General features: G+C 39.4%; 1 protein-coding gene across 2 annotated transcripts in view; it reads right to left on the reverse strand.

Annotated features, from left to right (window-relative positions):
* The window catches only part of KCNH1 (potassium voltage-gated channel subfamily H member 1), a 180,309-nt gene that overhangs the window by 71,686 nt on the left and 95,164 nt on the right, over nucleotides 1-13,459 (reverse strand). For both annotated transcript variants that reach the window (XR_005256291.1, XM_038131516.1), the window contains exon 10: nucleotides 8,380-8,576. Coding sequence is in view for 1 of the 2 variants with exons in the window: in XM_038131516.1 (XP_037987444.1) it covers nucleotides 8,380-8,576 (197 nt within the window). In the remaining variant the exon portion in view is untranslated. The remainder of the gene's footprint in view (nucleotides 1-8,379; nucleotides 8,577-13,459) is intronic.

A 13,459-nucleotide genomic window follows, 5' to 3' on the forward strand; every position in this document is an offset into this window, starting at 1 on the left:
ATTTTCAAACTCTTGTCATTGAGTCATTGTAAGCAGATGACTGGTTTGGAGTAAGGGTAGGAATTCCTTGAATTCCCCTGGAATGTCCCCTCTTTGCAAGCTGGGTGGAGGATTGGACTAAAGGACCTCACAACACTTGACTGTGAGCAGCTGGTGGAGTGCCCATACATACTGAACACACCACGCAGACCAACTCCACATATTGCACTTCTATTTCTCTAAATCAACACATTAGTAAGGAAAGGCATGAGTTTAAAATTGGGATTAATCCTTCCTTTCACTGTTTTCACAAGGAAGACTAGATTCCCAGACTGTGTAAGAGCAGCTACACTCTTCTGGATTGTTGTCTTCTGTCCCTGGTGGTGGACTAACATTTAGAACTTCCTCAGTTCCTAGGAAATGCATTTGCTGTTTTAAAAAGGCTTGGGGAAGCTATTCTGGGGAATCCTCATTCACTCTGGCTAACCTTTCTCTGTATTAAAATTATTTCTGCGCTTTAGTCTACGTGGGTGGAGGAGGGTAAAAATCAAAGTAATGCATTTTCTTCTGTTGGGATAAACAAGTTGGTGTGGGTGTATGTCTCATGTTTAAATGAGACAAAATCTTTTTTTTTATGTCAACTTTCTATTACCCATCTGAAAATAGCTTCACAAAAGCCAAATACGTCTTTTTTAAGGATTAAAAGAGTATGAAAACAAGTTTTATTTTAATTCACCATCAGCCTTGTTAAGGGCATTTTTCATCTACTTGAAACAGCTTTCCCATATATAGAAAGACTTTATGAACACTCTACAGATTTTAAAAAATCAGAATTTTTTATTTCATATTTAAGGCTGAGTATTTTCTAGGTAACTAAGAAAAAAAAAACCTTTCAAAAACAACTCAAGCAGGTCTCCTCCAAACGTGATAAAAACAAATAAAGCACCAATTCAGTTTCTGCATTGATGAACGAAGTGCTTAACCCCAATTTCTGGTTGACCAGAACTCTCTGTGTTTACTGCATTTTTATTCCAAGTACTGACATAGAATTGGAATGTCTTTATTGACAAAATATTGACATCATTTTCCATACTTAGAAAACACATTGTGAAATAGCCAAAATTCTAGATTTACAAATTTAGTCAGCACAAATTCAATTCCTAATTCAGTGATCAGAATGCAAATGATAGTTAAGAATTTAGTTACCAGCATGGGAAAACCTATAAATCTACAATAGCAAAGAACAGGAAATATTCTCTTTACCTCTTTATCTCTTGAAGATACCTCAAAGCAGTTATGGTTTTAGCATCAGCTTCATAAAAGAATCATATTCTTCCATTTTAAGGTGATTTGGGATTTGAACTTCACCCATACCAGCCCTTCCATCAATTTTATTGATGATTAATAATATCTATTGATGACTACATTACTTTTAATGGGATTTGCTAGTGAATGGCCTATCAGAATTTCAACAACTCAATATTTCTATGAAGGAATACACAGCTTGCTCTGCATGGCATACTAAGTTACTTCTTTATAACAACTGTGCAGATATTATACTACAGCACCTAAATGTATGAAAATTACTCATTATTCATAGTAGCAGAAGGCATCTCAAACATGTGATGAATTCATTAAATCAGTTTAGAAGGGATTAGTCATTTAAGAGCATTCTGAAGAAGCATTTTGCTACTTACCCGCAGAGCTTAATCTAAGTCAAAGCTAAAATTTACATGACAACATAGCATGTAGTGAGTAACAGCAACAGAACAGTTTTGTTGTCTGGTTTGGGTTTATGTGGCAAGGGTTTGATGGCAGACAGGCTGCAGAGGTGGCTTCTGTGAGAAGGCACCAGAACCTGTCCCCGTGTAGGACACTTGGAGCTGTGGTTTGCTCCAAGGCAGACCCAGCGCGGGCGAGAGCCGAGCCCATCGGCGATGGCAGCAGCACCTCCGTGGTAACACATGCAGGAAAGAGTAAAAAACCCTGCACTGCAGCAGCTGAGAGACAGAAGCGAGAATATCTGAAAGAAACTCTGCAGACACCACGAGCAAAGAAGAAGGAGGGGGAGGAGGCACACCAGGGGCTGGAGCAGAGATTTTCCTGCAACCCATGGTGATGACCATGGTGAGGACTGTGGAGCTGCACGTTATCCCCTCTGGCTCATAGAAGCCCATGGTGGAGCAAACGTCCACCTGCAGGCCACTGAGGGGGCCTTGGAAGGAGCAGGTCTTCTGGCCAGGACCTGTGGCTCCCCAAGGGATGCATACTGGAGCAGTCTGCTCCTGAAGGACTGCCCCCTGTGGAAGGGACCTGCACTGGGGCACTTCCTGAAGAACGGCTGCCTGTGGGAAGGACACGCATTGGACAGGTTTGTGAAGGACTGTCTCCCATGAGAGGGACCTCATGCTGGAGCGGGGGAAGAGTGTGAAGAGAAGGGAATGGCAGAGAACAAACATTAGGAACTGACCGCAGCCCCCATTCCTCACCTCCCTGTACTGCTCCGGGGAAGGAGATAGAAGACTTGGGAGTGAATTTGTGCCTGGGAAGAAGGGAAGGAATGGGCATAAAGTGTTTTTTAGATTTTTTCCTTATCTGTCATTATCCCACTCTGATTAATTGCTAATAAATTAAATTAATTTCCTTCAGTCAAATTTATTTTGCCCATGATGGCAATTGGTAAGTCATCTCCTTGTCCTTAATTCACAAACTTTTCTTATTTTCCTCTCCCTGTTCTGTTGAGAAGGGGGAAGTGATAGAGAGGCTTGGTGGGCACCTGGTAACCAGCCAAGGTCAATCCATCACAGTGTTTTAAACTTCCTAGTTAATTGTGTTTTCTACTGTACACACACATCCCCACTATGTAAACTATTTGTAGCCTGATCTTCCTCTCTCTAGGGCTCCAGGCCATAGGCATTAAATAGAACAGAAAAAAAGTTTAGAATTTGGAACTTTCAGAAAATAGATAATGGAATCACTTTGTCTTGAACACAATCACATACATCAACAATCACTGTAGGTGTATGAATGTTAAAGGCTTGCAGTTCATCAAATCTTCTGTAAGGGTGGGTGGTAACACTTTACCTGGAGGGGTCCAACAAACTACAGAGGAGGAGAAGGAAGAAATCCAAGGGCGTGTCCTCCCAAGAGCATGAGGCTTCAATTCGTTGACAGACAAAGCACTAAAATCCTCCACAGAAGACGGGCAAACTTTATGACACACAGTGCCTCAGAGCATTTTCAGTACAGAGTGTAAAGTCTCTTTGACCAAAAAATCTGAGGGCTAAACAGTTCTCCATTAGAAACAGAAGTTAAGATGTCCAAAGCCAGAGAAAAGATGCAGAAGCGCAATATGGAATCTTATAATGATGTACCAGAATAAAATACATTTTGTTTAGATTGACATAAAGAAACTGTGTATACAAGAGCATCCAACTCCCTGAACAGCTTTTAAAAAGCAGCATGGGAAAGAACACAGTGCTTAACTGTTTATTTATGTTTGGACAGTTTTTTTGGAAATTGACAACTTTGCCTCCTTGGGAATTTGGCATAATTCACAAGCCACAGGCCCTTCCAGACATCTCAGTCATGTCCAACGTCCTCAGTTTTCAGTGCTGTAAATGCATGCCAGTCAAACATCAAAATCCTCTTCCCACAGGATTTGTGGGATTGTTTTGGTGAGTACAAACGCAGGAGAAAGAACCAGGCTGTCAGTTTGACCATTACAAAATCCATCATCAAATGGGACAATATTCTAAAATTAAAACCTTTCTCTTCTCAGTGTAAAAAATCTTTGTTGAAACCTTCCAGCAATTCTGGCTTTTGTGCACCAGAAAAAAATCTGGGATACCATTTTGAACCTCTATCATGAAAAAGAAATTTAAAACTTGTCATGTGAAAAGGCAGAATATAAGGCCATGGACTGCCCCTTTGAAAACAAACTGCTTCAAATACCCCCTGAGATTTAAAATTGGGGCTTGAGGCACTCCTAGCTGAAATGTATGATTTGAGAGAGGTTCTCTCTCTAGTTAGAGCTCACACTATCAAAAGAAGAAAGATTAAGCTAATGTTGAAGAGGAAAGCACAATTACATTTTAAAATTGCTTTTTGAAAGAGATGCTGGGAGTCCTATCCACTGGCACAGTTGGAATACCATAGAATAAACACACCTCTACATGTACAAAAGCAAGTCATCTTACACCTGCCAAAGAGAGAGACTATTCTCTTACAATCACTGCTCTCTCAAGTATGTTCTGACTAGGAGCTTTGGCTCTAACTCACTAAATCATGTTTGATTTGTAAAAATGCAGAACATTCTTTGCCACTTCTTTCACTCCAACAAAATCCTGGTAACATACCTAGATCCTACTGCCTTCCTTCTTTTATTTCAGGATACAAATTTCAGCTTCTGGGAAAGCTACTCGTGCTTTCTATCATGACACTCCAAAGTATTCAGAATTAGTCATTTAATCTCTATCCAGGCTAAAATGGCTTACTAGAGAAATCTCAGCTTAATAAATTATGTATAAGAATTCTCCCTTTTATGTAGTGTGAGCAGACATTTAAGCTATAACATCATTTATGGCTGCAGCAGAATGAAACGAGCAAACACAGGGTGGTACAACCCAGTGGAAGTTAATATTGGTCACAAAGCTCGTGCACATGGAAAGAAACAACTGCCAAAGCCAGAACATTTGCCAAAGGCCTTTCCCATGCTTAAAGACAGCAAACTTGCACCCCACCACAAGCCAAAGACAATGACAGGTAGCTATGGAGGAAGCTTTTCTCTTCTTATAGTTCTACCAGCCTGGAGCTATGACATCCAATTTGGAAACCCAGAAGTGTTTAAATATTTGGTGGGAACAACCAGACCTCCTCCATCCAGGCTGTGAATCCTGCTGCCCTCCCAACTTGCAGCATTTCTTTTGTCCAGCATACCCTTCATGAGGGCGAGTTTGTCACTTGACTACCCCACAACACCCCCAGTGTCTACACTCTGGTTCCCCTCAAAGATTCCAAAAATGGAGAGAAACACCAAGTTAACCTGCTGCTTTAATTTCAGAACATTGTTACAACAAGTATTGCTCTGAAAAACTTCTCTCAGCTTCCTTTCAGGTACAAAGTCTTCAAGTCCAACACGTAGCACCTGCAGGCACAGACTGCATTTTCAGTTTCTTAGGATGGTGGAAAGAGAGATAGAGCAGATGATTATCCCCCTGTTCCCACTTAGATGAAAAATTCAGAGACTGGCAGCAGAAGGAGTTAATTAAAGGTGTGTTTTCTCTTTTCCTTTAGGAAAAATAAAAAGTTTCCTAAGTCTGAGCTCCACTCTGAGGTAACTAGACAACTAATAACTTCAGGAGGGATTTTAGTCACTTGAGGAAACTGCTCAGGGAGTCACCTGACAGCAAAATGACACTTTTAGAAAAGAGGATATTTCACTGGCATTTCTTGAGAAAGTGAGTGAAAGGAAACTGCTTTCACAGCACAGACAGGGACAACAATGACATGCCAGGCACAGAGCGCTGGAAACTTTCCCCTTGGCCCCAAAGTCTTTAAGTATCACAGGCAGCACCATTTTATACCAGCCGGCCCGCTCTATGGAAGGCATAAAGGGGATACACATACCAGAAGTGCCCTGCCCTCCCAGCCCAGCTCAAACCACTTTCAAGACAAGCAGGAAGAACAGCACAAGGAATGTGGCCCTTTACTTTGCCTAAATCCAGCTCTAGGTTAGCTAAGGTCAAAACCAACTGAGCAGTTTGGGTGCCTTCCAATGTACCTGCATGTCTGCTTATTTCTGTCACAGTCACCAGCGGTGGATCCAGACCAGCCATAAGGGAACATCCCTTCACTGGCACCAAAGGGCCTGGGACAGGGAGCTCCAGCTCCTCCAGGGATCACTGGAGGAGACCCAGCACCCAAGGAATATGTGAATACAGCAAAAAAAAAAAAAAATGGATCAAGGCTAGAGCTCACTTAAGCTGAGTGCAACCAGGCTACACCTAGCCTTGCATAGTGGGACTCAGTACCACAGCCAACCAAAGGCATATGTGCCCTGAAGATGGGGACACCTCATAGGAATAACCAAGTCTAAAAATATGAGATCTTTCTGAAAAAAAAAAAAAATCCCCAAAGCTGCTTTTTCAGGTATTTGGAATCTGTATTAAAATATTTGGGAGGAATATACAGAATCTACATTTCAATAGTTGAACAGTTTTGGAGCCAGAGATGGAACAGTTTCTTGAAATGAAAAGTGTAATTCTGGTATTTATACTCCAAAGGATATGCAATACATCACAAATGTAACTAACAGAAGGCAGAAGGTATCAGTTCATCTTAATTCTATAAAATTCCACTTGCAGAAATAGACCAGAAAAGTGTTAGAAGCGACAGGCTGGGGAGCTATTTCTATAAAAAACAAAATCACAGATATTTAAACCAGAGTAAATTCTAAATTCTAAAAGATTGTCTTTTAACGTGCATCACCTCAAATCTCTAAAGTATTGTACCTTCCATGCATTTCCAAGAGCATATATTACTCCCATTATTTAACATTTGCATTCTGATTGCAATCAGCCTTCTTTTAATAAAATAGTGTTACAGTCTGTTAACTTGGAACCATCAAATTCTCAATTCCATTATCAATCAATGCCACTTTTCTGCTGACTGCAACTCAATTAAAATCCAATTATTTGAATAACTGGATGGAAATTGCTATCAGAAGATGTACATTTTTATTAGGAACATTTTGTGTAGAAAATTGACAGCGCAGAATTTGTGATGCTACAGTGAAAAAATGTTTTGTAACCCAGGCTGGGAAAAGCAATGCCAATAAATATGGAGGGACAATGGCACTTCTGGAGCAGATATTTGATTCTAAAGCTGGGCCTTGTGGCTCAGATCAGGTCCAAAATGATGTGAATTCTGCTAGCATTACTATGAGTTTTGAAAAAGTTGGTCCTTCTAAGCCTCAAAGCTTGCTATTTCTACAGATTTGAGGAAAGAAAAAAAGTAGTTATATATTCTGAGAGCATCTTACCACATTAGCCACGGAGTTAATTATAAAATATGTCAGTCAGTGATACTGATTCTTGAGGTGACAGCAATGTCAAAATCTTCCATTTATTTTATTTCTTACATTAACTAAGACCAGGTAAGGAGCTGTTTATTAAGAGGACATGTCTCTTAATATGCTTGCAGCTGTGTATCTTCACTTGAAAAAAATTACTTAGGAGGAAATCCCCAAGTAAAAATTTGCTTCTTAGTTTTTAATCACATCAATTTTCTACCAGAGCTCTGATTTATTTCACCAAAGTGTGAAATATTCTTCTTTCATCCAACACTAAAAAGCTGAATTCTTTATACTGATAACATATGGAGATAAAAAATATCACACTACTTTACTTTCTGTGGGCCAACTCTATATATTAAAAAAAAAATCTTTAAAAAGTAGTTGTAAAGTGTAATTTTATAAAAGAGATTTAAAATATTAAAAGATTTCTCTTTTTTCAGGTCTAATTATCTAGGACTCACTTGGCACCTGGAAATTACTATGGACAATTATTTTTAGGAACAAAAAATTCTCCTATCAAACATATTTCTTTAGCTCATCTCAAATCCCTTATAAAGAAAGTACAGGTTCTCTAATGTTCTTTCCAATGTAATATTATTGTCTTCTACCTTGCATCATAAAATTGTATCATCTGAATTATACCCACTACAGTTTTAATAAATTTCTGCAGAGGTTGTTCACTGAAGATTACACTAGGATTTAAACTGGGCTATTACATTATGATTGCTTGCATTTGACAAAATAACTTGAAACAGCACACAACAAGGAATGAAAAGAGCCAAAAAATCAAGGATAAGAAAATGAAAATATCATAGATAAGCAAAGTAATTCCAAAATGTGATTTATAATAAAAGAAACAACTCTTGATAGAATGTTCATATTACTTTTCTATCATGTCTACTGTACTTGACTTTTGTTCCATATATTATATTTTATATCTTCCCCGTCATTTTCCTTGTGGTTTCAGGCAGCACTTCTAAACTATTTTTAGCTGCTTTACAAACTGAAGTTGCATTAAGTAGTGAACACTGTTTATCACAAGTGAATGACAGTTTCCATATATGCTGGGACCTGTCTGCTTCCTGGAAATGTATGGTACTTTCATATACACAAAGTCTAGCCCCCTCTGAAGCTAGCACTGGAATAAATACTCACAGCCTTTGACTCTGTATGCCAGCAGGCTCTCTTAGGCAAGCTCTGAAAAGTCGTCTTATAAAAGGGGTCCACAAAAAATTCCAGAATTCAAGCCATTCAGTTTTTTCATGCAGACAGTCCTTAAAAGTGAGATAATTTACATGATGTATGTTAAAATCACAGCTACTTACCCTTTTTCTCAAGTTGTAGGTCAAAATGAGATTTCTGGAGAAGGAGTGTGAAAAGGCTGTGTAGAACTCCAGCACTTTCTGCAAGGCATCCCTTTTAATCACATGAAGATCACAGTAAGTCAAAGCCCTTACATTAGCACAGGACTGGGCGAGAGTCGACTCCTTCCAGAACACATCACCAAAAACGTCTCCTTTGCCTACAGAAAATCAACAGCATTGCTTTCATTAACAGCACTATTTCCATCAAAAATGTAAGAGAACAGACATCTCATTCATGCAGTCAACTTTCTTCTACTTTTGCACTTGGGGGAAAAAACTGTCGGGAAAAAAATCAACTTTGAAATATTTAACTGATAACTTTTTCCATTATATTTTTCTTAATTACAACAGCCTAACAAAACTTCATAAGAATAAATCATACTTTAAAAGTGTTCTATGTGACAAGTCTCCTTTAAATATCAATAAAATTCTTTTTTTAAAAATCAAGAAAGGTGCTTCATTCTCGGTTCATGTTCTTTTCTGATCCCTTTCAAAGAAATTAATTAAGAGGAAATGGTTTTTCCCTTCCTCCTTTTAACTGTCACATGAACGATCTGTTTCTTACATCTGTGTTGTTGATTCTTCTTAATCTGGCTAACATTTACCCTCTGTTGTGTCAATAAAAACATCCTGCATCACATATCAGTGCAGCTACAGGCTGCAGCTAAACAGAGTCCAAACCAAGAAGAGTACAATTAGTTATCCCCAACATAACAATGACAAGGCATGAAAGTTCATCTGTTTCTCACTGGAAGGAAGAAAAGAGCCATTTCCTCACACCCTCCCCATGTTCACGTCTGCATGAGCTCGGGGCAGCAGTGAAATCCCTGCTGTGGAATACTGCAAGGATAGCATTTGCACCAGTCTGGGCACTACAGTGCAGGGCCTGTACACCAAAATCCAGCTGAGGAGCAGCCCCCTGCCAGGATTTCACTGGTTGCACCCCAGCTCAGGCTGGGCACAATTGGAGTGTGTAGGAGAAAGTTACGAGTTCATTTACAAGAGGGGTCTTTTTTTCCCCCTGTTTTCCAATACATAATGCTAACAAAAAAAGGAATATTCACTTGTTACCTTGATAATGAAAAGCTGTAGTTTTCTTGTTTTGAAATTAGTTTTCCTCCCAAACTTCTGCTGCGCTATATCATCACTGCCCATCTCTCTTAAGACCAATGACATGGAAATACATTCATATCTATCAAGTTGTGAAAGGAATGGTCTCTTGTCTTATAAGTAATACCTTGCCCGTAGCAAGCCTTAAATCCAAAGCATCAAAATATGTATTAGTTTACTGACTTCACCCAGGTTCTTTTAGATCCCTTCTCTAAATAAATCATCATTTTTGAAAGCCTATATGAAGTCAAGAGAACTATCATGAGTAAAGAGCTCAGAAAGAAAACCTCTAAATCAAACTCGAAATTCCCATCTCAGTCCTTCAGCTATAATTCCACCCTTACCTAACCTCTTCCATTAGATAATAAGCATTTTTTCTTTGAGAAAAAGCTATCAGTTTGATGGTAAATTACCCTGCAATAAGTTGTTACTAACTCTAATGTGTTCCCAGTCTTCCACAGAAGACCTACACCATCCACCTCTCATGGATCAGTTTAGATCCCGACCGCTTTAGACTTTATTTTAATTTTAAATGTGTATATACACTGAAACCACCTGCTCTGTTACCACATTTTTCACAAAATAAGGCAAAGGCACCATAAAGATAGCCTTTCTTTCACCTTTAGGTGACAATAGAACAATGCTAACATCTGGAAACAGTACAAAAGTTTCATATCACCAAACATGGTGGTAGTCCCACAGACCAGTACAGTAAACACCTTTTCTTTTTAATAGCAATGACTTTTCACATTTTCAATTATTTGTATGGTTTTTGTTAGCAGATACATTAAAATTGGCTAAAGAAAAAAAGCTTCCATGCAGTTGAAACAGATCATCTACAAGGCTTTCAGACGAATACACAATATATTCAAAACTGAAATGAAACAATTTTTACGCACCATAAAAACCGATATGCTTCACTGGGTAAAAATGGATTGTTTGCCTTTGGAATAAATATGCTTTTATTCACAATCTTCCAGGCAATTAGCTAAACAACTGCTTTAATTAACGCTCTAGAATCTATCAAGCATTGAATTGTGCCATCACTGATGAGCAACAGTTAGAGCTGGTAGTCCAAGCACAAGGGAGAGGAATTCTAACTCATTTCTAAGTGTATTGCTTAACATCTCCAGACAAGTCTCCCTACCTTAAAATGACAACCATTATGTTACTGCCCGAGAATAATGTGATGAATAATTAGTACAATCCAAGCACAAACAGCATGGTGATGCTGTGCCTACCTCAGAAACGAGGTACAACAGAAGATAGTTATGTCTTACTCATCTTGGAATTTAATTCTGCTTTTCCATAACACAGAAATAGCTTTGTCCTTCACTTGTGGCAGCAAATACAGTTTCCCTTCACTATTTCCTCTGAAAAAACCTGCCTCCTGCAGTGTGCTGCCATCTCCCATTAGAGGGAAGAACAGCACAGGAAGGAGCTGGGTCTGCTGGGTGCCCACTGAGCCAAACCAGAGAAAACCAACACATGAGCAACAAACTCAAGTCAGATCACAGAAGACCCTGCTTTTAAGAGACAAACTAAAAAACCAAAAGAAATTGTACTCTTTTCTTTAATTAAAAAACTTCCTCAAAGTTACCAGCCAGTGATCTAGCTGAAAATGAATCCTACACGGTACTTCAGTTTCCAAAGTAAGGCACACGCAAGCACCTCATTGCTTTATTTCTGTCAAGTCCATTTTCTAAATGATGCGTACCAAAATATTAAATTTGATTGTCAGATTCTAAAAAAAAACTTGTTTGGCATTTATAGAAAAATGGGGGGGGGGGGGGGGGGGTGTGAAGGAGCAGTAGAAATCTATATAGCAAGAAGGAATTAAAATTCCACCCAGGAGTACCTGCACTGCATTCGAACAATTGGCCTCTTTTGCATAATAAGGAATTGCATACCATCTCCCTTTGTCTATATGTTCTCCACTAAGTAAGATCAACCACTGTGGAAAAAGGAATCAAAAAAAAGGGGGGGGGGGGCAGACTAAGTGGGTGTTTTATCAAAACCATCTGTAGTTGGAAAGCAAGAAGGGTATGGTGTTACTTCTGAGTCAGAAGGTGGTTGGTTGGCAAAGTCCAAGGGCTGCCTTAAGGAACCTGAGCCAAAAGCCTCTTTTTATACCTAATTCCAGGCTTTAGATATTTCACCTTACCTCTGAAGAAAGATTAAAAAGCTAGAGAAATGCAGATGGCCGTTTGTTTGTCAGTACTTTGCATTTCTCATTCCCTGCTTGCTGAATTCCAGATGTTCGCCAGGAACATTATCTGTCAATCACACTTAAAGTGGATGATCTAAGCTTTTACCATCAATCATTTATATTCCCTGCTGGATTTGTGGGCTGAGGACCTTTTCCACCATCAGCTCAGCATGCATTGGAAAGCCAAATAGTTTTCTGCATTTTATGTTTCCTTGTTTGTTTTAATTAAAATAACAAGTCCCCAAACCCAGATATATTTAAACTGAGAAGAAATATTTTATAAAACTGTCTGTTTCCATATTTATTCTTTCCCAGTTTCTTCTCCACATCAAATTTGCTGTTCATCCTATAAGTGAAAAGATGATTTCTCTGTTACCACTGCCAATTCAGCCTGAGTCAAGCATAAGGTCAGGCCACATCCACTCTGTCTCCTGAAAGCAGCACCTGAAAGCGGTGGTGAAGATCTGGTTATTGCAGCTTAGTCCAGCGTTCTGCTGATTCTGAGCAAAGAACCACACTCTCACATTACAACTGTACTGCCTTGATACCACAACAACTCTTGGCCCTTTTACCCTTACAAGAGGAAAGATTGAAGACTCTTCTCTCAGGTAGAAGATATTACACTCTACACCAAAAAAAATATGACTCACGTGGAATATGTGTTTGGCTGACAACCTACTCAGTCCATTTTTGGGTTCTGGGTGTCTGGAAGTCCTGGTGCAGTTTTGGTGTCATAGCTGGGGGAGAAGATGAGACTATGGATTCATGTATTGCAGGTCTTCCAAGTCAGCATGGATTTTGAAGGCATTCACATGAGCCCATGGATTTTCAGTATATCAGACAAATTAGTCATGTTCAAATCATTCTCAAAGCAATAGTAATCGTTTTTACAGCAGCCACTAGCAGAATCTAGGTCATGTCCCCTCCCAATTTGCCTTCATCTGCATGTTTGAACAACAGAATTAGGATCTGACAGTGTCAGCAGATCCAAAGATCAGATAGAATGACCAAACATTGCTCATGGCTGAGCGATGAATGACTGGACATTGCTCACCTCAGTGGCAATGCAGCACCAAGCATATCTTGGCAATCAGGTGTTTACCAAACACAGTTATCTGTGATGCTGATCCACAGTGGCTGCCACAATGACTTTCCCAGCACAGCTCCCCAGAGCCCCCACATTGGCCTGCACCCTCCAGATCTGCCCTCCACCTCCAAGCAGTGGGAGACACCGACTGCTACAAAAGCAAACACACGGATTTTCTAGGGTCAAACTCCCCCTGTGATCACCACATGATTATTTGCCTTCAACTGAAAATCCTTCCCTTCTCTCTTTCCTCATTTCCTCCAAATCTAAGGCATGCAATTTAAACTTTCCCACTTTACAGAGAGAATAAAGATTCAAGGAAAGTAAAGATAATGGAGCAAAAATTTTTCCCTCTTGGAGCATTAATGCAACAAAAACTGTCAGTCAGAAAAAAACGGAGCTACCACTTGGCAGTGAGGTGGAGTATTCAGCATCTGTCCTACAGATAAATTGCACAACTTGACAGCCTCTGAATAGCCTTAGTTTGGCTCTCCAACACAGTACAGCTGGCAGGAGATGATGCATGGAAGTTGTTTGCTACTTTGGATTTTCTCAAGATTTCTCAAGTGCAAACTGAGACATGTAAAAGTGAATGACCAACTGCACTGCAGAGAATATACTATTTTTCATTAGCC

Source organism: Motacilla alba, chromosome 3 (assembly GCF_015832195.1).
Source record: "Motacilla alba alba isolate MOTALB_02 chromosome 3, Motacilla_alba_V1.0_pri, whole genome shotgun sequence".
Lineage (NCBI taxonomy): Eukaryota > Metazoa > Chordata > Aves > Passeriformes > Motacillidae > Motacilla > Motacilla alba.